Raw genomic sequence first — 23,760 nt, 5'->3', positions numbered from 1 at the left:
TTATTTCGAACAATTAAATAGCTATTTACATTTAAGTATGTGTACCAAACAAGTCTAGCTTGATTCCAACCATCAAGACAAACTGGCTACAATTCTAGAACAAGCTGTAGTATATGCATCGATCATTGTAGCTTATCGAACCCCTCATTTGACTCGTTTACTCATGAGCTGAAATTTAAAAAATAATAATATGAAGCATAGTCAAAATAAATTAAAATTCATGAATTTATATATAATTTATTATAAATATTAGAAAAATAATAATGTGTGTTAGAAAATTTGTGACAGTAGAGTAATGAATTGTCATCTTAGCATTGTACGAGAATTCAACACATACTCAGATAAAAGAAATAACTAGTAGAGACATCACAAATTTTTATGTGGAAAACTCAGAAACAAAAAAAACGTGGGGTCTAGCCCAATTGAAGAAATCAACTGTAAACTATATATTAAATATATAGTGTCTAGTTCCATAGACGAGAAAGGGTTGAACATTCTTCGGAGTTACAACATAGGTTTACGAATGAACTTGCTGTAATAAGTGGAACGTAAACGATCGTGATCGGATGCTGGACTTCAGCTCTTCTAAGCTTCAAGTTGGCCTTCACCATCTCATGAGAGGGATGAACTCTATTTATAAAGATATGGGTGTAATTAGTCTAGGAATATGAATTATTTTGATCGGACGATTCAGAAATAATCTCTCGATTAAACAACGTTTGATGGACATTTATGTGTCTTAACGATGTCAGAATTGAGCGATATTAGGTTCCTTGGATTTTACGTATTGAGACGCTCGATTTGATCATAAGCTTACCAGATTCGACATTCATTTGGCCTCCAAAAAATGCTCGGAAAGCTTCCAAAACTGGATTAATGGCTTGATCTAAGCTTAATTTGGAGTGAATCAGATCAATTTTTGTATGATTGAGTCGGTCTTGTCGAACCGATCAGTTTGATTATAAGTTTGTTTAAATCAACTCTGTTTGATTTGAAATCAAAGTTTGAATGTTTCTTATTTAAATTTGTATATCAAAATCTGTCATGCCTCAAAATTACATGTTTGGTGTTAAAAATTTGTTGATCACTCATCAAATAATATTTTAAATTTGATATCAAATAAATTATTATTAATTGTCTTCTAATTAATCATTTATTTATTATTTAATGATAACATTAATCTGAATAAATATTATTTTCCTTTTGTTAAAAACAAATTAGCTAGTTCGTGTGTGAGCTGGAAGAATTAAACTCCAGCTCAAATTTAGTTATTTAATCTAAACTCAGATTAGAGTTGCCGGAACCTGATCCTGCTCTCGTTCTTCCCACTCAGTAAAACTAACAGAGCAGAGAGAGAGAGAGAGAGAGAGAGAGAGAGAGAGACAAAAAGAACCCAAATTCTAAATCCCTAATATTTCAATTTCATAAGCCCCACCGGCCACCAAGATCAATCAAATCGGTCCAGCCCCAAATCCACCACTTGTTTTTATACCCTTTTCTTGAACCCTTATTTTATTTATTTCCGACAAATTTGAATGAAGGACGAAGGAGAGGAGTGGAGCGGGCTTCAGCAGAGCAACTAGGAGGCGATGCGGCGGAGAAGCACGCTCACACCGCCGCCCCGAATCCCAATTGCAGACGGATGACCACCCCGGAACCGTAGATGCATAAAACCCCCCGCCGCCATCGATTGAGGAGCTCGCCGGACCTCTTCCTTCCGGACAAGCCCTCTTTCAAGAATGTCGTCTTTAAGATGCAGCTCGCTGATCAAGCCCTAAACCGAGATCCCTCCACTTCTCGCGCCAGTTCCCCCTCCCCGTCACCGTGCCGTAGTTTTGGCCACGATGCCACCGCTCTCCTCTCCGACGAGCTCCTTCTTCACATTCTCTCAGCTGTTCGGGGATCCCATCTCGGCTACATCGGTCTTGTCTCGAAGCGATGGCTCCGCCTTGTCGATCGACTTCGCCGCTCTCTCACCCTTCTGGACTGGTCTTTCTTGGCTGGTCATTCACGCCGCCTCACCACTCGCTTCCGGGAGCTCACTGAAGTCGACCTCGTTCCTGCCGCCTTCAGACCCCCATCGTCATTCTCACCAGTAATCCTCACTCGCGGTCCTTATTCCCTCCATATGGACCCCATTTCTTCTCACTCTGCTGGTGAGCTTCCTTTCCTTGACTCCGAAGCCATTAACAATGGACTGGACGTGCTCGCCCATGGCTGCCCTCACTTGCAGAGACTCTGCACTGTGGCTCCATTAGAGTCGGAGTTCGGGCTTGCCACCGCCGCTCTTGAGTGCACCACTCTCCAGGAACTGGAGCTGCACCGTTGCTCCGACACTGCGCTCCGTCCTATCTCTGCCTTCCAAAATCTCCAGATTTTACGGTTGGTGGCGTCCTTGGACGGGCTTTATTCAGGTCCGGGGGTGAGTGACATTGGGCTTACTATACTTGCCCATGGATGCAAGAGGCTTGTGAAGCTGGAGCTGGGCGGATGTGAGGCTAGCTTTGATGGAATCAGTGCAATTGGACGTTGCTGTCCAATGCTTGAAGAGCTTGCTATTTGTGATGATAGCAAGATGGAGGAAGGATGGCTAGCAGCGCTATCATATTGTGTGAACTTGAAGACTTTGAGGTTACAAAGTTGCAGGAAAATTGTTAGTTTGGCAGAACCTATGGAGCATCTCGGATGTTGCCCTACAATTGAGCGGCTGCTGCTGCAGCGGTGCCAGCTGAGAGATAGAAGAAGCCTGAAAGCTCTGTTTGTGGTTTGTGAGTATGTGAAAGAGATTGGCTTTCAGTATTGTTGGGGGCTTGACAATGATATGTTTAGCATTTCAAGCATCTGCAGGTATCTTTGCATCATTTTCTGGGCTTTTTTTTTTTTGTATTTTCCAGTTTTTTACGTTGTCATTTTCCTCACTTTGATTAAACCAGCAATAGATCAATTTCGGCAGGACTCATTTATTGATCTTGATTTGAGCTTAATTCAACAAAAAAAAAAAATTTACATCATCTATGTAAAAAGTTTTCTGATGTTGCCATTCGAACATATTTCAATGCATGTTTTCGTAATTCATGCATTTTTTGCTTAAGTGCATGGAAATGTAAATAATTTCATGCTTATATACGACCGTATAATTTGAAGTATGCTGAATTTAATCTATGCTATTCTCAAGTTGAGCTTGGCTTGGCTCATTAATAAGTTTTCCATTATGATTAAAGCGAGATTCATCCAAAATTATTTAGATTTAAGTAATCTTTTATCTTATAACAAATTTACCTGGTCAGGTGCACGGAATAACTGTGCTCCTTCTCTTTTTTAACTGCTAGTTCGTGTATCTACTTTTCTTTCAAACTTTTTAAATTTTAAAATCTAGCCAAACTGCTATTACATATACCTTAAATTGACATTTAGCTTATTTTGCTTTTGGATTCAGGTACGACCTTTTTTTGTATAATACATGAATATACAACTGCTTGGGGAGGTTTTTGGATAATAATGATTCAAGAAAGACAATTATTTCCTTTCTATTTAATGTATTAAATGAATTCAAAAAATTTATATGCAAGGTTAAAAATCAACTTGAGGCTTTTTCTCATGTTTAATGCTGTAATTTATGTATAATGCAGTATTATACTGTTAGCATCTACTTGATGTGGTATGAGAAGCCATTCTCTAGTGATTTTATTCCTTTCTCTCTATGTTTTTTTTGTGTTTATATGTTGTCATATTCATTATATGAATGCATTCTTGCTCCATAAATTTAAAGATGGGAAATGCAAACTAATCGTGCAGCAGCTTTTTAGTGCATTTGATTTCCTTACTTTTTTTTTTTCATAATGAAGTGCATGTTTTTGCCGTCATCTCACTGTTCCATGAGTTAGTTCTCCTGTATGTGAAGTTAGTTTTAGGTAGGTTTTATATGAGTTAGTTTTGTATGAGCCGGACTGAGCATGAACTAGTGATTATCATGTTTTTGCTTGACCTAAACTCTGTTCTAATGAATATGGATTTTGTTTTTAAGTTTACCCGACCAAGTCCGTTGAATTTGGAACCGTCTTGAATCATTTCAAGCATGCTCTAAATTAACCGATGATCATCCTCAATTTAGCCCACGTGGTTCAAATTTCATTCGAGATGCTATCATCAGCCCAAATGTGAATTAATATATCTCAAAAAAAAAAAAGAAATTAATTTACGAAATATTTTTACCTTATAATTAAAACAGTAAATAAGAGCAGTAGAAAATATTCCAGTTTAATTAAGTCAGCTGGACTATTGATTGTTTAGAGTATGACATTAACATGCTTGGTATTTTTTAGCTTGTTTTTAAAAAAAATAAATAAGAGCTATAGAAAACATCCTAGTTAGGGGCCGTTTGGGATCACTTTTGTTATTTAGTTTCTATACTATTTTTTTATTTTGCTTTGTTTATGTTTTGATTTGAAATAAAACATGTTTGTGTTACACCGGTGCCTAGCTTAAGGACAATTTTGTTTTCTGTATGCCTAAGGATAACTTAGGTTTTTTACGTTTATTATTATTCACTATAATATGTTTATGGTTAGTGTTATGCATGAGATTATTGTTGTGAGTCTTAGATTTATAGTTTGAGAGAGATTTCCTACCTCTCAAATTGTATGAATTGGGAGAGATCGTCTACCTCTCGAATTATAGCTGCTTATCTTTGTATTTTCTTGAGTGTTTAATATTTTTGCAATAAAATATTTTTTGTCTGAATTTTTTTCCATGAATCTTATCAGTTTGTTATGTTTGATTAAGATATGCTTGTTTTTGACAACACTCAAAACACCTAAAAGTTATTCTAGTTGTTTTTGAAAACATGTTAATTTATTTTTAAAAACAAGAAATTAAAACATGTAAAAAACGCATCAAACAAATATGATTTAAAAAAAAACAAAATTGATCCCAAACAAGCCATAAGTATCACATATCATATTACAAAACCATAAAATTTGTTTTTTACAGTATGTTCATCTTCAATTTTCTGAAGTCCTCAAAATCTGGTGGAACCTCTTGGCCAAGGTTAAAGTCAAATTAGAGAGTGGTAGCAGCTTCAACTTAGATATTACACTAAAACCTAGACCATAAGATGGAAATTTAATTCATGTAGCATGGTGCTTCAATTTCATGGTACCTAGAATGAGTAGTACTTTTCTTCTTTCAACTTAAATTTAAAAAAGAACAAGAAATACCTAGAATTAGACATTTAAAGTGTAAAATAAGAAGCCCATGAACCTTAGTGAAGGATGATTATTTGATTAAAGGAGCCACCATGATTCTTCAAGGTTTAGCCATTTGAAAATAAAAATAATGTGTTGAGGATTCACCTCAGGTGTTGCTTGGGATTACTATGATATTTTGTATTTTACGGTTTATTTATATGTTATTAGCTTTTTTATATTTTCATTTGAAACCAAATATGTGTGACATTTTAAAAGAAAAAAAGTTAATTTATTTTAGAATATTGAATAAATTAATTTATGAGGGTGATGGGCGGCTTGTAGTTGGTGGTAATCAGAGGTTGTGGGCGGTGACGATGATCGGTAATGACAATAGGGTACGGCGAGCAACAATTTTAATAATTGTTTTTAAAATACTTATGCACCTAAAAGATACTTTGAGTGTTTAAATATTATGTAAAGATTTATGTAGAGCATTTTGAATTCGTCGCTCATGAAATTAGTCATGTGCTAGTGAGTTTGTATTTGAAATTCAGTTTAAATTTGATCAAGCTAGTTTTGATTCAACCCTCTTTATGTTACTATAATAATTTTAAAATACAATGGAGAATCTCTTAAAATAAAGAACTATTGGAGGAGAAATAGGGAAACAGCTGCTGAAAGAGATCCAAGTCACTGAAACATGGAATAGATAGTGAAGTTGATTAGAAAGCGGAACCATCACATCAATTTTGACTAGTTTGAAAAAAAATTGACTTTGATGATAAATTGTACTCTTTCAATGAATTGGGGCATAGTTGTTGGATTTTTCTGTATATATATATATATATATATATGTATGTATACACGTATATGAATCATCTGTTTATGAGACCTTTCTTTCCATTTGATAAATACCTTTGTCATTCATCAATTATAGTAATTATGTCTTTATTCAGATAGTAGCTTTAAGTGTAAGGTTAATCTTACTTGCTGGAAAATATGAATATGACCGGTTGTATGTGAAATCAAAATGATTTGGAAATAGAAGATTAATAGGCATCAATTGATTGTTCGTGATATAATAAGCAAAATAAACAAACTATGGATTTTAGGCATTAGAAATTCCAACAAGCTTGTATAAAAGTTCATTCTTATGATACCACAACATTAAGCTTAAACATGATATTTCTTATTTAAACTTATAAAACTCCATTAACTTCATGTAGAAGATTATTTAATTTATGTTACCTTAAAAGATCATTCAACACTTTCAGCCTCGTTGTCTATTTACTCTTCAAATGCCATGGTGGGGTGGGGGCTAACAAGATTGCACAGATCTGAATGGTGAAAGCAGGGATGTTGCCTATGAATATATTATGTCATGGTGAAAGCAGGGATGTTGCCTATGAATATATTATGTCATTAATTATTCTTATATATAAAAAAAATTAATTGGTGAAATATGTGCTGGAAATTTGATGAGAATTTATATTGAAATTTTTGTGTTAAATTGTCTTTCTTATTTGGTAGTAATTTCACTTGGATTTCGTAGATTTAATTTGTCGGCGAATTAAAATTTGTCAATACTTGACAATTTGTTTTTGCGGTGAATTGTAAATCATAATAAAGTAAAATAAAGAAAAATTGCACAGATCAAAGCTCAAGGCTTTGTCTTCAACAAGAACAAACATATAGATTTTTAACTATTATGCCCAACTTGGAGAGACTTAGATTTGAATTTAGTTAGCATTAACTCATCGAGTAAATAAAAACATATATTTATTCTTTCTTGTAAAGTAGTATTTGAATCATCATAAATAGGTCGATCAAGCTAGTGAAATATCTCTTGAATCCACCATCAATTATTGAGATAATCTCATAATCCGAAATAGTCTTATGAATAAGTTATATAGAAATATCATTTAGAGAATTGAATATAGATTCATAATGAAGAGGTTGTTATGTGTGGAGCCTGATTGTCAAGGAGAAGCACTCATGAACTGTCCAACGGGGAATCGATGTCTCTGGCAGCGGGTAGCCAATTGCCAGAGTAGGCGCCGACCAAAGGTTCTCTGGTAGAAATTGTTGCCATTAGGGGCGCTATCGTGCCTAGAAGAATCATTTCCAACTCTCCAAAATAGAGGGTCCGTAAACTTGGCATTCATGGAGTGGTGGTTGTAACCTATTTCTATTGTTTTAGACTTTAAGTTTTGTGTTTTCTTCTCCACGGGAGGTGTGTACGTATAGTGCGAAGCGGTGTTGGATTTCTTCGAGTTTTTTTGTGCGAAAGAGAAATGAGATGAGCATTCATGAGTTCCAAGAGAGTAAAGAGGTTTGATGAGATGTATCTTGTACAATTTCTTCTCATTTCATAATGAATTTTTTGGTGTGATGCGGCTCTGTGATTTTTTTTTTGTTTTCACGATTTTCCACGTTAAATTTTAGTATTCTTTACGTATTTTTTCTGGAATTACTTATTTGTGTGTTGTTCAATTATTTTGTTTTGGATCTCTCATCGATGTCTCAAGTGACGTCAGGAGAGGTTTTCTAAATATCTTTGGTTCGAGTGGGAGCAATGGTCGACGAAACAAGATACAATGTGAAGAAGTTCAATAATTCGAACTTTGTGTTATGAAAAATGCAAATTGAAGGTTTATTGTATTAAAAGAAATTGTATGTCATTAGAATGAATCACTAAGAATCTTGAATTCACGATTCTAGAAGAGTAGGAAGTCCTTGATTAAACATCTATTGATTTGATCCGACTCACTTTTCTCATATGTTGTTTTAAATATTGTGATTGAGAAAACTACGATAGATCTCATGACCGTATTAACAAGGATGTATGAGAAGCTCTCAGCTTCATGTGAAGTTTTTCAAATGAAAAGATTGTTCAATATGAAGATGAAAGATGGTAGTTCGGTGGCTGAATATTTGAATTATTTCAACACTGTGATAAATCGATTGTGTTATGTGGGCTTCAAGTTCGATGACGAGGTTAGAGCACTTTTATTTTTATATGCGTTGTCAAATTGTTGGGATGGACTAGTCATTGCAGTAACTCTTTAAGTAATATGAAGTTAAACTGTGGCATTGTGGGATTAATGTTGAATGAAAAAAATTGCAAGAAGTCGAGCAATGGAACTTCATATATGAAATTTTCTACAAATATCTCCACAGATGAAATCCAATGTGACTCCTTAGTTTTATCTCTAAATAACATTGAATCTTGGATAGTAGATTCAGAAGCATATTTTCTTAGATAGAAGATTCAAAATCATATTTTCTTACATGCCCCAATAATGAGGTTTTTATAAACTACACTCAGATTATTTTAGGGAATATGTATTTGAGTGATAATAGAATCTGCAATATTATTGGAAAGGGTGAAGTAGATATTAAGCTCCTTAATGAAGCAGTTTGGAAGCTCAATGAAGTTAGACATATTCATATTTAAAGAGAAATTTGATCTCGATGAGCCAGTTTTGAAGGTTAGGGTATGTGATTGCTTTCATAGGTGATTTGTGAAATGTGACCGAAGAGGCAATTTTGATGGCTCAGGATAATATTGAAGGCATTCTTTACTTGATCAATGAGATATCTGAATCCATTGATGTAGCCAGAACAAAGATTGTTGCAGGTCTTTAGCATTGTTGGCTTGGCCATAGAGCCAAAAATGTATAAAATCTCTACTTTCTAAGATCAAGGTACATGATTTAAAGGCTATCGAGTTAGATATTTTTGAAGATTATGTCGATGACAAATAAAAGAATGTTGCTTTCTCAAAAAAGTGTGCCAAAAGTGAAGTCCAAAAAGGTGGATTTAGTGCATACTGATGTATGAGGTACTATTCCAGCTCAATCTATTGAATGTTCTTAATATTTTGTCGCTTTCATTGATGATCATATCAGAAAGGTATAAGTGTACTTCTTGAAACATAAAATTGATATATTTGAGGAGTTTAAGAAGTGGAAGGCAATGATTGAGAATGAGATAGGTTTGAGGCTGAAATATCTCAAATCAGATAATATTAGAGAGTATTGTGATCAAAGATTCATGAGTTATTTTGTATAAGAAGAAATCAGATATAAGTTTATTATTCCAATGACAACACAGAAAAATGATGTGGTTGAGCGCATGTATGGAACTGTCAGAGAGTTTGTCAGGATTATGAAGTTGCATGCAGACTTGTCAAATTTGTGCTGGGCTAAAGCAGTGAAAACTGTAGTCTATTTGATAACTCGTGGTTTGATAGTGTCTTTGAGTGGATGTTTGCATGAAGATTCTTGGAGTGACTAAGAGATAAACTTAGATCACCTGAAAGTATTTGGTTGTTCATCATATATTAATATAATACATGATCCAAAAATAAGCTCGATTCAAATATGTTCAGTGCACTTTTATTGGGTATGACTCATATGAATTTGAGTTTAAATTATGATATTATCATAATGAGAAATTCATTAGGATTAAGGATATTATTTCCAATGAAATATAAATGTACAAGGACAATAGCAGAACTTATATTATGATTGTTCATCAATTACTTTTGAAGAGTTCTCCAAATATGTTGAGAGATATTGGTGATCAGGAAAATGAAGAAAAAGATATGTGTTCAATATGGTGAAGCACAAGAAATTCCTCAATCACTTGCTACGGAGCTTAGAAGGTCCAATAGAGTTACACGACCAATACAAAAGTAGTCTCCTTTCTTGTACTATCCTTTTTTAACTGATGGTGTTGAATCATAGTGTTATGAAGAATTCACTCACTTTGAAGGCTCAAAAGAGTGAGTTTTTCAGAATGATGTGATGCAGTCGCTGAAGTCTAGTCACACATGAGATTTGGCAGAACTATCAAATGAAAAAAAAACTGCACAACAAGTGGATTTATATACTGAAAGAAAAGGCAGATGGTAACAAACGTTATGATAAAATGCTTGTTGTGAAGGGGTTTCAACAAAAAGGAGTGAACTAGTCAGAGATATTCTCTAATAGTGAAGATTGCAACTATTAGAGCTGGGTTGAGCTTGGTAGCATAGAAAAAATTATATCCGAAGCAGATGAATGTAAAGGCATTTCTTTTGCATGGTGACTTAGAAGAAGAATTGTATAATGTGCAATCATCGTTATATAAAGTTCCAAGAAAAGAAGACACGTCGACAGACTGAAGGAAAATCTTTATGATTTGAAACATACCTAAAGACATTTGTACATGAGGTTTGACAAGTTTATGTTAGACAACAGGTACATTAAGTGTCATGCAGATCATTGTTATTTCATAAAAAAATTTGATAATTGTTATATCATGCTCCTATTGTATGTGGATGACATGTTGGTTGTAGGAGCGTATAGATAAGGTCAGAGACTTGAAGGAAAAATTATCAAGGAAATTTTAGAAGAAGGATTTAGGTCTCATGAAGAAGATCCTCGATATAAGAATTAACAGGTACATGAGTGCAGATACAGTGATGTTGTCTCAGACAAAATATGTTGAGAAAGCCCTACACAAGTTCAACATTTGTGAGGAAAAATCAATTTGCACATTTTTAGGTAGTTAGTTCAAGCTATCTAAGGAACTATTTCCCAAATCCGAAGCAGTGAAAACACAAATGAAAAGAATTGTATATGTTTCAGTGCAGACACAGTTGAAAGTTTGATCAATTCGGTGATATATATAAGATCAGATGTTGCACATATAACGGGAGTGTTCAGCAGAGACATGAGTAATCCAAGAAATCGTCATCAGGAATCAATGAATTTTTAGATACTTTTAAGGAACAAGCAACAATGCATTTTGTTACGATAATGCAAGGATTAATCTACAGAGATTAATAGATTCAAATCTGATAGGAGATATTAATGGTATAAAAAGTATAACTGGGTATGTATTCACTTTAGAAAACACAAAATTGAGTTGAGTTTTCAGACTACAAAAGATTGTTATACTTTTGACTGCAGAAGTTGAGATACTTGAAAGGAACAATCAACAAGTCACTTTGTTTCGGAGGTGCGGGAATTAATTTGCAAGGACGTATAGATTTAGATCTGGTAGGGGATATTGATGTTAGAAGAAGTATAACAGGGTATGTCTTCATTTTGAGAATCACAGGAGTGAGTTAAGTTTTTCGGCTACAAAATTTTGTTACACTTTTTATTACAAAAGATGGTACATTGTTATAAGTGAGGTTAATTAGTAAATGATTTGGTTGCAGAGCTTTATAATCATGATTGTGTTTGAACCGGACATCAAACCTGAAGAAGAAAATGTTCAAAGTTCATTGGTTCAACCATGGTTGAGTTTGGAGTTGAACCTATTGAGGTAATAAAGATAAAAATTAATTAAATATTGCATAAATAACTTAAGTGGATATATTACATGAAAATGCTAATTAAAAATGGATCAAAATTGCATTATAAAATATAAAACACAACTAAAAATAAATTCAATAAGTTTAACTATAAAAATATTTAGTATTTGAATAACTAACTTCATATTTGTAGGGGTGTAAGCGAGTCGAACACCAGCGAGCCCAGGCTCAGCTCGTGTTCAACTCGTTAAAAAATACAATTGTTCGTTTTCGGATCGTTTATATTTTGAATCAAAAAATTGTGTTTTTGTTTTGCTCGTTTGCTTAGCGAGCTAAACATGAGTTGCTCGCGAACAAAGTCATTTTGACAACCCTAGTCATACAACCGTAGGATGTTAAGTGTTGGGGCGAGATTTAAATCTTATTATTTATATTAAAACACCATTTAAGTATAATTTAATATATTTTTATTCTATGATTTCAATTAATAATTTTAATTTATTATAAATCTTTGCAGCATTGTTGTCAATAATTTATTTTAAAAATAGTACTAATCAATTATATATATATATATACTCACTTTTGGTTGAGGTCTAGAAACTTCTTTAGTAGCCTCGGTCTAGCCATAGGACTTCCCTATTGACTAGTCTTAGAAAATTAGAAAAGGTAACACCACCAACATAATCGAACACGGGCTTCTTAACGAGCCGAGCACGAATTGTTCACGAACAATAAGTTTTTTTGACAGGCTTACATCATTGTAACAACAAAAAATGTAGATCTTTCTTTGAAATATTATATTTTGTATTTTCTTTTTTCAAGATTGATATTCTAAAAGTAAAATGTAGATGATAGAAAATTAAAATTAATTATAAAACTAACGAAACTTGAAAGCTACAACTACAATATCGTCTCTACATTCCACTTGTAATATCAATTATCATTATCCAAGGAGGAGGATAAAACAAAACATTACATTCCGCTAAAATACTATTCCATTTTAATCAACTTTAATCAAATAAATTAGTCCATTTTTTTGTATGATGAATCAAATAAGCTAAAGTAAATATTAACTTAATGCGGAAAATATCAATGATCACCCCAAATATACATTGCAATTTCAAATAAAAATATAAAATAACTCTCATGTTTCTTTTTTCCACCAAATCATTCATAGAAAAGAAGACGATACAATATCAAAGAATAAATAAATAAATAAATAAATAAATCTATTATTAAAAACCATGGTCGGTTTGACCTTATTTTTCATTGGTCCAATTTCGGTTATTCAAAATCCGGTTAACATCCAGACCGACTTCTATATCGGTCATGTTCCGGTCCAGGTTTAACACACTTGTTTATGACAAAATTGGGAAAGAGCAGGGGATTAAAAATCTTTATAGTGACAATATGAGTGTTATTCATCTAGTTAAGAATGTCATTTTTCATTCTAAGACATAACATATTTAGTTGATGTGTCACTTATGGTGGTTACAATTGAGAAATTGAAACTATGCTTAACTTCTGTTGGAACTCTGGAAAGTCAAGACTAAGGGTGAGCTGCACTACTATACACAACTATGAAGATGGTGCAAGTTTGGACAAATGGTGGTTGCAAATTTGTTTTCAAGGGGAGATTGTTATGTGTGGAGCTTAATTGGCGAGGAGAAGCACCTAGAAACTATGCAGCGAGCAACCCAACGCCATGGGTCGCCCCTACGCCTGACAGTTGGCAATCTAATGCTAGAGCAAGCGGGTAGCGCTTATGGGGCACCTAGGCGCCCAACCAAAGATTCTCAGGTAGAAACTTGTAGCCAGTAGGGGCGCTGAGCCATCCAGAAGACTCATTTCCAATATTCCAGAATAAAGCGCTTGAAAATTCGGCTTCGGGGTTGACGCTTGTAACCGATTGCTGCAGTTTTAAACTTTTAGTTCGTGCTTCTTCACCGTGGGAGGTACTTGCTAATAATTTGAAGTTGTATTGTGAGTTGATGTTGGATTTCTGTGAGTTTTTTTTGTGCCAAAGAGAAATGAAATTAGCGTTCGTGAGTTCTAAGAGGGTAGAGAGACCTGAGTGTGGTGTAATGTGTACAATTTCTCTTAATTTCATAGTGAATTTCTTGTGTGTTGTCGCTCAATGATTTTTTTCTATTCTTGGGTTTTTCCAGGTTAAATCTTGGTTTTCTTTGTGTTTTCTTTGGAATTACTGGAGTGCTATCATTTTGTTCCATATCTCTCAAATCGGTGTTCCACATTTATCTTTACCTCATAACAGAGGTGAAAAAGGCGAAGAACCAAGGAATTGACTATAAGCTCAAGGAATCGAATCAACTACTTTGAAAATTGTTTTAATATCATAATTTCTTAAAATTTCCAACCTGTAGGTGCCAATTCTATTGCATTGCAAAGCTTTAGATGGTCTTACCCTTCTAGCAATTAACTTAAAGATTTGGGATGGAAGTTTTTTTAGAGTTTGAATATATCATGACTTTATCGACATTTATAAGTTTCATATTTCTCTTGTTCAAATTAAAAATAAGTTTTTACGCTTCCCTTCTGGATTCTAAATTTTCTCTTGTGAATATTCTAATGCAAGTTGCACATATGTGCAAGTGATTTTATAAATGCACAAGGCCCTTGGACTTTGTTGGAAGCTTGACAAGACTTGTAGGATTTCAAAGTTAAAATCATATGCTAATCTCAAATGAACTTATGCAAGTTAACCTATTGATGATTAAATTGTATGCAAAGTCGACAATATGTAATGTTAAGGGTTTATTTGGGGTGGCTACAATTTTTTTATAAAACTGATTTTAAAACTATTGTGAGAAAAGAAATTTTTTTTCTACTGCAGGTATTATAAATATTTTATTCTATTTTTTTTAAAATCAGACTATAATTTTTGCACAACTATCATATTTTAGTAGATATGATTGTAAAAGCAGCTTTCTACCATAAAAAATCTACAAAATAATACAAAAATAATAAACAATCACAACTATCGTCTGAAAAGAAATGCAATGAGAAAACTACATTGAGAAAGCAGACATTCAATTTCCTGCATGGATGGTAAAAGTCTTTAAAGATCCATGAAGAAACAAGTATAGGAGATACTCAATTTTTAGGAATGTTAGAAAACCTTTTGACACGAAGAACAATTAATTACAAGATCTTGCATTCCTATGAAAAGATCCATGAAGAATCAAGCTTGGTGTATTGAGAAAAAAATATTTTGAGATAATTTTTTACAACCATTAAATATTTTGAGGAAGTTTTCTTAAAAATTTAAACATTCTCTAGCAAAATTTAAGTTCATGATTTTCTTGGGGGTACTCTGGATTTTTGTAATGTTAAATGATGTGATTTGAATTGCTACTTGTCACTTTTAAGTATGAAAATTGATACTAATAGCACTCTTATAGGGTTTCGTTACATTCAACATACTCAATTTTGCTTTTTGGACATTTGATTTCGTTATATTTTCAATTTCTTATTCTCTGAATTTAGGGTTTCCACATGCATTTCTTCCTCCATCTCGAACACCTTGAAAGAATGGCATCCCGGGAAGCTACAATCCATGGCTTGGTATCATCCTTCACCATCATTTTTACCTCCATCAAATTGCACATTAAGTCATAAAAATGTTGCCTTGTAAGGAACTCAAGTGTTACTTTGAAAGCAACTCTCTAGTGGAAATTATGGAAGGTGTGAATTTCCCTCTTGGGCATAAAAAACTCTTCTCTGACATTTTTCCTAAAATTTCCAAGTCCGAGAAGTCATCAATACCATTCGTTCTTCTTTCCTTTTCCCCAAATTCATTGCCTTTAGGGAAGTCTGTTGAGAGAGGACAATGGAGTTGTCCTTATACTTGCTTCTTGACATACTCCTGTCGAGCAGGAGAATAAAGATATTGAAAAGAATAAGGTTGTAGAGCCAGAAAGAGAAGATAAAAAGTCATTTTAACCATCTTAGGTTCAGAGCCAGAGATGAAAATGTCGAGAAGATTTCTCTTGAGCCAAAAACTATACATATTGGTGATGTTGCCTCTGTAGTTGGTTTGAAGATACTAAGAATTTCATTTGGATTGGCTTGTTGATCAAGAGAGAACAGTGAAACCGAGGAAGCTGGAGTATTTTACTGAAAACATGTCTTTTGGTGAGCTGACTGGTTCTAACATCAAGCCATTAACAAGAAGCCTTACATCTGGTTAGAAACCCCGAGGATTAACTTGATAGAAATTTTTTAATGGATATTATGGAAGGTGTGGATTTTCCTCTTAGGCATAAAAGTCTTCTCCAGCAATTTTTTTGGTATTCTTAAATCTGAGAAATCATCCATTCTAGTTTTTTCTTGTTTCCTTCTTACCCCCTACTTTATTGTCTTCAGTTAATTTTGTCAAGAGAGGATGATGGAGTTGTCCTTATCCTTTCTCCTGCACTGCAGATCCAGGATCCAGAATGAGAAAATAATATAGTCCTCTTAACCATATTAGGCTTTTGAGGCATATAATTAAATGTTGAGAAGATTTTATCATAGCTTACAACTATACATACTGAAGTGGTTGCCTCTCTAGACATTTTAAAGAGCTCGATCTCTAAACTTTCATAGATTGTTCATGGATTTTCAACTGTAACATTGACAATCTTTCCATTCTAACTTCATTGTTTTGTTGTATCTTTTGCTAAGCTTTTCTTGGTTTTGTCTTGCAAAGGTAGGAGAGTATGCTGAAGAAGCATGCCAATGACACCATGCTACAATACGATAATTCTACTTTCTAAAGGAATAAGAATAGGGTCCTTAAAGTAATGAGATGAACTTTATTAAAAGAAAAAAGAAATAATTTATGATCTTGAGATCCAAGTTTTTGATGCACTAGGCACTGTCCATAGTGGGATGCCTGAAAGCTATGGAGCAGCGTAGCCATCTTGCTAAGTAGAGATTCACGATTACCCAAAATGCTGTGTGGAATGCTACAACTTGATTAATATCCATAATGAATGAACTTTATGGCAATATGCTTCATTATTCAGTAGTGAATTTGAGGATGAAGGTCTTCTGTCTATGAACATGAGATCATTGAATTTGCTAGATGAGAAGGATATCATTATTTTTAAATAAAAATGCTGTATGTTTGTAAGTTGAGGGTATGTTTTGCTCTCTTTTAGATGCGAAATAAGGTACCAACATTTTGTCCTCCAAGGGAAGAGTGAAGAAGTTTGAGTAAATAAATTAAAGATGATTGAAGAGCGATTTGCATATAAAATTAAACTTATGGTAGACTAGATAATTTCCCTGCAATCATATATTGATGGAAGAAGCTTCTGGCATCAAAGACAGCTACTCTTATGGATTCATGGTAGAGTTTGGGATGTTTGCTACTTGTATTCTAGTTACTCTCACGAATATAAAAAGTGGCTCTAAAATTTTTAGAAATGTATTTGTAAAAGAAAATGTAATCAGTTTGGTCCCATTCAATTATTGTATGTAGAAGGGTTTGGAATAAAGGAATATGAGTGAAGTGTGGTTTATATGTATTGATTTTCATAATGTAACTGGATATTTGAATGAATAAATATTTGGTGTTGGACTTGAATAATTTTTGTATTTTTTATTCTCTTAAATCTTTCATTTTTATCATTAATTGTTTGCTTAACTTGTCTTTAATTGCAAGTAGACTACCTGTGCCTGGGTATTCAATGATAGCCTTTGTTGTTGTTGTTCTTGTTGTTTTTTTTTTTTTGGTTTTTTTGTTTTTTTTTTTTTTTGTGGCGGAGGCAGTTTAGACTTGGTTGTTAGTATTAACAAGTTGTCTTTATTGTTGATAGAACCGAATTGAAAAGCTTGGCTGTTCGTTGTGATCATAGAACTATGCCTTCACTGTCAAAGTCAACATCACTTTTCTCTTTGCATTGGCGGGTATTTGAAATAGGCAACAGTAAAGAATATTTGAGAGATAATTGATCAATAGAGAATGACAAAGATAAACGATAAAAATGACTTTTGTGATTGAAGTTCAATAAAATTTTCATTCCCTCTTATGGATTCATGGTAGAGTTCGGGGTGTTTGGTACTTATATTCTAGTTACTCTCACGAATATAAAAAGTGGCTCTAAAATTTTTAAAAATGTATTTGTAAAAGAAAATGTAATCAGTTTGGATACCATTCAATTATTGTATGTAGAAGGGTTTGGAATAAAGGAATATGAGTGAAGTGTGGTTTATATGTATTGATTTTCTTAATGTAACTGGATATTTGAATGAATGAATATTTGGTGTTGGACCTGAATTGTTTTTGTATTTTTTATTCTTTTCAATCTTTCATTTTTATCATTAATTGTTTACTTAACTTGCCTTTGATTGTAAGTAGACTACCTGTGCCCGGGTATTCAGTGATAGCCTTTCTTTGTTTTCTTTTGTTTTTTTTTTTGAATGATGATCTTGTTTTTTTGGTAGAGGCAGTTTATATTTGGTTGTTAGTATTAACAAATTTTTTTTATTGTTGATAGCGCCGAATTGAAAAGTTTGGTTGTTGGTTGTCTTCATAGAACTATTTCTTCATTGTTTAATTCAACATCACTTTTCTCTTTGCATTGGTGGGTATTTGAAATAGGCAACAATAAAGAATATTTGAGAGATAATTGATCAATAGAGAATGACATGGATAAATGATAAAAATAACTTTTGAGATTGAAGTTCAATAAAATTTTCATTCCCTCGTCAAGTAATACTATTTTCTCATGAAATAAATCATAAAATCTTATCAAATAATATGTTGTAATAAATGTGATTAAGTTTTTTTCTTAAGATTCTTCTAAGAGGAATTGTCATGTTGACTATCAATGAGAATATACAATTTTCGAGAGGAATTCTTCTTGAGAGAGTGAGTACACGAGAGCTTGTTTGAGAGAGAAATTCTTAGAGAGCTCTACTTTGTAAAACCGAAAGGGCCAATCATTAACGCCTTTGCAAATGCGGCCATAGAAATAATTTTGAAAATTGAACGCATATTGTTGATTACATGAACAAATACATCTTTCGTTTAATCGTTTAATCAACGTATGATGCAGCCATAAACTCTAATGCCAATTGATACATAAAGATTTAAGGTTTAAATTTTTAAATGTGGGTATATGCAAATCATGAAAGAGAACTTGAGCAGTCTTAAATTACAAACCGACAATTTACTTTCTTTGAATACAACAACAATAACAAACCTTTATCCCAATAAGTGGGGTCAGCTACTTGAATCCTTTTTCTCCATTGCGTCCAATTGAGTGTCATTTTTTCCATTTAATTCTAATAATTCTAATAGATTATGATCATTTTTTATACAATTTGCCCAAGTCTTTTTAGGTCTAATTTTGCTTTTCTTAACATAAGTCGAATCTAAAACATCTAATCTCTTAATAGGATCATCAGATGCTCGTCGTTTAATGTGAACAATCCATTTAAGATGACTCTCTCTAATTTTGTCCGCTATTGGAGCTCCATCAACCCTATCACAGATATATTCATTTCATGTTTTCTCTCCAAGTGTCAAGTCAATCATCCACCTAAGCATCCTCTTCTCAGCCACACTTAACTTTGTTTTATCGTTCTCTTTTAAAGGCCAACATTCTGCTCCATAGGCCAACTTTCTTTGAATGTAAATGATAATTATGAGAATTAGAACCCTAAGAAATAATGTAATGATCAAATTTGGCGCAGCTGCAGTTGTGCTGCCCCAAGAAGTTGTTGTGGGGAAGTTGCTGTGAGGAAGCTGGTTGCATGTTTGGGGCAGTTGTGTGAAAACAACTGTGGGCAGCTGTTTCTGTAAAAATGATCATTCTACCTCTGTTTTGTGATGTTGTGCGTAACAGAACTGTGATAGCCATAAATTTAATATTTTTAAAACAAAAACTAAAATTGTCGGTGCTCTATAATGTGAATGATTTGGTTGGTATAAATTAAAAACTAAAATTTAGCCGTTAGACAAGTAAATAATTATATGTTAACGACACTCAACTAATCAATTCAGAATATTCAATCAAATATTATAATTTGTCAAAATAATAAAATGATAAACTTTTTCTCAAAATAAAAAAATAAAATATAGAAATTATCAAAATAATAAAATGATTGCAAGTCACCTATATAAGTAACTCCACTAAAATTTTTTCTTAGCTCCAAAACTACCAATGTTAGCCACCAGCGCACCATACATAAATTTGAAAGGTGCATATGTTCCTCTTAAAATTGTCTTCTAAGTTCAATCATTCAATTATCACAACAACTACATAACTATCCTGTAAATATTGTTGACAAAAATACTTCATCAATCACTCCACATCCTTTTCAATAAATAATTTGGAATTCATTAGAAAGGGAATTCATTAGAAAGGTATCTCAATTGTTTTATTCAAATATCTTCAAATCTCCAAAAGAATTATTCTATTCAAATATTTCTTTACCTCCAAAAGTTAAAAGATGTCTCTTTAATCCAAAGCATTTATGTTTGTATAAACATTGCATGCTTCTTTTCATGATTCTTTTCCCAATAAATTCTCATTTGCAAAATCCACAGAATATCATCTCAAAACTTAATTATCTTCATTCTAAATGCACTTAATTCAATCAAAGTCTATATACAACTTTTCGTTGCCATCTTTCGATGGTTTTTTTTTCCTTTCCTTTACTACCAAGCAATTTATATAAAAATCAAAAGAGGCAACTTTAGTCATTTTTTACCATCATCCACGCAAAATTTGGCATCAATGCATAAATAGAAAAGTAAAAGTGCCAAAATAGTCATCTTACTGATTGTAGGAGGTCATTTTAGTGTAAGAATTCATAAAATTGTCAATTTAATCCCATAATCTTTTAATATGGGCTGAAATATTAACCGCAAATGACTATTTCAACTTTAATTTAAAGAGTCTGGGGACTAATTAGACAGTTCTATAAACTTTGGGACTAAAATGTCTTCATGTAAACGATTAGAATACTTCTTTTTCAATATTAGATGCTTTGTGACCCGTGAGTTTCTTTTACAGCACATTCTTATTTAATATGAGATGCTTGTGAGCTTCTTTTTCAACACATTCTTATTCAATATTATTGCTCGACAGTAGCTCTAGCACTGCTCAAACAACATAGGGATGTAGCGACTCGTAATCTTTTATTTTTGTGTTGGACTATTATATATCATGAGGAAATAGGGGTATTTACATACGTATTACCCAATTCCTTTGTAATTACATATCTAACACCTGAACTTTACTTTATAGATTTATACCACCAAATTTTTCGAATAACATAAAAAATACCAGTATTTTAACTTTTCAAAAGTGAAATACACGTTTTCATGCATAGGTAAGGTGGCATATTTGTAAAAATTGAACTTTAGGTGTTAGATATGTAAATACATAATAATTTAGTGCTATGTATGCAAATCTTCCTAGGAAATATTGAGGCTTTATTGTGGAGATAATTTCCTAGTACATTGTTTCCTGGGTTTGTATTGGTTTGGTGAAAGGCTGCATTGTCACATTGGCATGGTTATGGGTGGGATTTGACTTATTGAATTAGTTCCTTGGTCCGGTTTGTATCAAGACAGTTTGCCTATATTATTGTGCAATCTTTTCTAAATTTCTGATTTTATTCTTTATAAATTAAATATCTTATTCCTCAGCCCATTAGACAGTTCGTAGGCGAAGCGTGGAAGATCTGATTATGGAAAATAAATTCTTTTATTTAATGAAGGTTTTGATCAATTGCTGATTCATTTGTTGTGTTTTTACGAGGATAGATCGAGGCTTTAGCTTAGATTGGTATATCTTGATACAGCTTTGAAATAATCAGAGGTGTGCTGAGAGTATTTATTAGAAGTTAATTCTTCACAATGCTATGTTGTCATGTTTTACCTCAAATTTGTGATTTAGTCTGGGCTTTTTTGGTTGCCTTAGCAAAAGTTCAGTGGCACTTGTAGTAGCCCGATTATTATGAAGTTGATTGGATGGTATATCTTGATACTGCTTTGAAATAATCAGAGAAGTGCCGAGAGTATTTCTTAAGAGTTAATTCTTCCCAATGCTATGTTGTCATGTTTTACCTCAAATTTGTGATTTAGTCTGGGCTTTTTTGGTTGCCTTAGCTAAAGTTCAGCGGCACTTGTAGTAGCCCGATTATTATGAAGTTGGTTGGATGGTTTGATTCTTTTTTCAAGCAATTTTTATTTGGAAGTTTTTCATCCATTCCACTTAATTCCTAATAATTAACTTATCTAACTCCTAAACTTCAAATTTTACATACATACTACCTAAACTATGCATAAAAAGGTGTATTTCACTTCTTAAAAGTTGAAATGGTGGTATTTTTGATGTTATATGGAAGATTTGGGTGTTATAAATATTAGAAGTAAAATTTAGGTTTTAGATGTGTAAATACGTAGAAATTGCTTGGTATGTATGTAAATTCCCCTTTTAATATTTATTAATTTGCATAGAAATTAACTGTATTCGGTGTTGTTTCTGTCACATAAAATCAAATTCAAATCCATTGTGTAGTAGATAAGTGAATAGTCTCCCATAATTTCATGGTTTAATTTGAAAATTCTTCGACATTCCTTTTTTAGGCTTTATTGTTTAGACTATCCGTGCCAAAAGTTCAGGTTTGTTTTGCTAAAATTGTGTTTTAGTTAGTCATTGAGTTAATGCAGTCACTGATTCTATCAGAAGATACATGGCCAATATTTTGTAAGTTTTTATTGATGTGTCAAGCGTGCACCATGAAGGCTTCTTTGTCTGGTTCGGACAAAGGCTTTTATAATTTTCTTCGCCTATCTCTGTTCTGCTCCTTGTTTTTTAGGGGCATTCATGTACATGCCGCATATGTATTTACATACTTAACGTCTAAATTTTATGTTTTTACATTTATACTATCTAAATCATTCATTTGACATAAAAATACTGTTATTTTAACTTTCGAAAGGTGACATAAACACTTTCATGCCAGGTATGGGGGCAAGGTGCTATAAATGTAATCATTTAGTAGTTAGATATGTTGATGCACAGGATTTGAGCGGTATGTATGTAAATTTTCCTTTTTTAAATATAAAATATTTAATTTTACGAGTGGCTCACTGTCTGTGTTAGCTGTGTCTTGTAAAACTTCATGCCTGGTGGTATTTAACTGTGATGTTGATGATGGAAGCAAAGGAATATCTCAAACATATTTTGAATGTCTTTCTTAGCTTCAAGTTATAATCAGAAGCCATTCAGAATCCTTCTTCACTAAATGCACTCTTTTTTCATATATATTTTTAGTATTTTTTTTTAATGCTTCTATGGATTCACATATCTAACACCAAAACTTCAATGTTTACATTTATGCCACCTCTTTTCCAATACATGTAAAATATTTCTCTCTTTGCATTTTGGCAGGAGGGTGAAACTTCTATCACTCGAGGGATGTTCGAAGATAACAACAGAGGGTCTGGAATCAGTATTATTATCATGGAATGATTTGCAGAGCCTCACAATAATCTCTTGCAACGGTATAAGGGACGATGAAGTCAGTCCAGCCCTTTCAGGCCTTTTCTCCATCCTCAAACAATTCAGGTGGCGACCGGACTCCAAATCCGTTCTTTCCATGAATCTCCAGGGAACTGGAATGGGGAAGAAAGGCGGAAGATTTTTCAGAAGATTCCGTGGCTGAACATATCTCCATTTATTTAAAAGACTTTGCCATCAAAATAGCCTGATTGGGAATACGAGGTTTCAAAATCTTGATCGAAGAATGTTGGATGAGTTCAGGCTGAACGTTGGCCGGAGTTATGATATCCTTTACTTGCTGAAAAGCACACAATTCTGTGCTTGTTGATCTGGTAGAGCATGATAGTTTCGTTGTTGCTGCTGTTGCAGTTAGGTAGCTGGAAAAGCGAACTGTTGCTTCAAAGAAGGTTTTATTCATCTTCCATCTAATTCTTGCAGAAATGGTATCTTTAAAGATAGATTTTTCTCATTCATTTTTTATATATGTTTCAGGCAGCTTGTTTAGCCTAATAGCCCAAACTTCTTAATTAATAATGCAGATGAATAGTAATGAACAGATTAATCTAACCAGTTTAAAATTGAAGTTATCATTCTAAATGTTTGAAATAAAGCTGTGAAATCCACTCATAAATATCACCATGGCTATAGGTACACATAACTTAGAACAATCACTTGGAGTAAATGTTGTTCTTTGCCATTTCTCAAAATGGGACTAAAAGAAAAAAGGAAAAAA

General features: G+C 33.1%; 1 protein-coding gene across 1 annotated transcript; it reads left to right on the top strand.

Moving 5' to 3' along the window:
• The first annotated feature begins 1,326 nt into the window (after positions 1-1,326).
• On the top strand, positions 1,327-23,594 carry LOC110027101 (F-box protein At5g51380-like). Its single transcript, XM_020728388.1, has 2 exons — positions 1,327-2,847; positions 22,917-23,594. The coding sequence occupies exons 1-2, from the start codon at positions 1,664-1,666 to the stop codon at positions 23,188-23,190; spliced, it is 1,458 nt and encodes a 485-aa protein (XP_020584047.1). The 5' UTR covers positions 1,327-1,663; the 3' UTR covers positions 23,191-23,594.
• Positions 23,595-23,760: the final 166 nt, after the last annotated feature.

The sequence above is a fragment of the Phalaenopsis equestris genome, unplaced genomic scaffold, assembly GCF_001263595.1.
Source record: "Phalaenopsis equestris unplaced genomic scaffold, ASM126359v1 Scaffold000413, whole genome shotgun sequence".
Classification (NCBI taxonomy): domain Eukaryota; kingdom Viridiplantae; phylum Streptophyta; class Magnoliopsida; order Asparagales; family Orchidaceae; genus Phalaenopsis; species Phalaenopsis equestris.
The sequence above is the reverse complement of the archived record's forward strand: the minus strand, read 5'-3'. Positions and strand labels throughout refer to the sequence as shown.

Coding starts and splice junctions, on each gene's coding strand:
- LOC110027101 (XM_020728388.1), top strand. CDS start 1,664: ATGCATAAAACCCCCCGCCGCCATCGATTGAGGAGCTCGCCGGACCTC. Junction 2,848..22,916: donor AGCATTTCAAGCATCTGCAG/GTATCTTTGCAT, acceptor GCATTTTGGCAG/GAGGGTGAAACTTCTATCAC.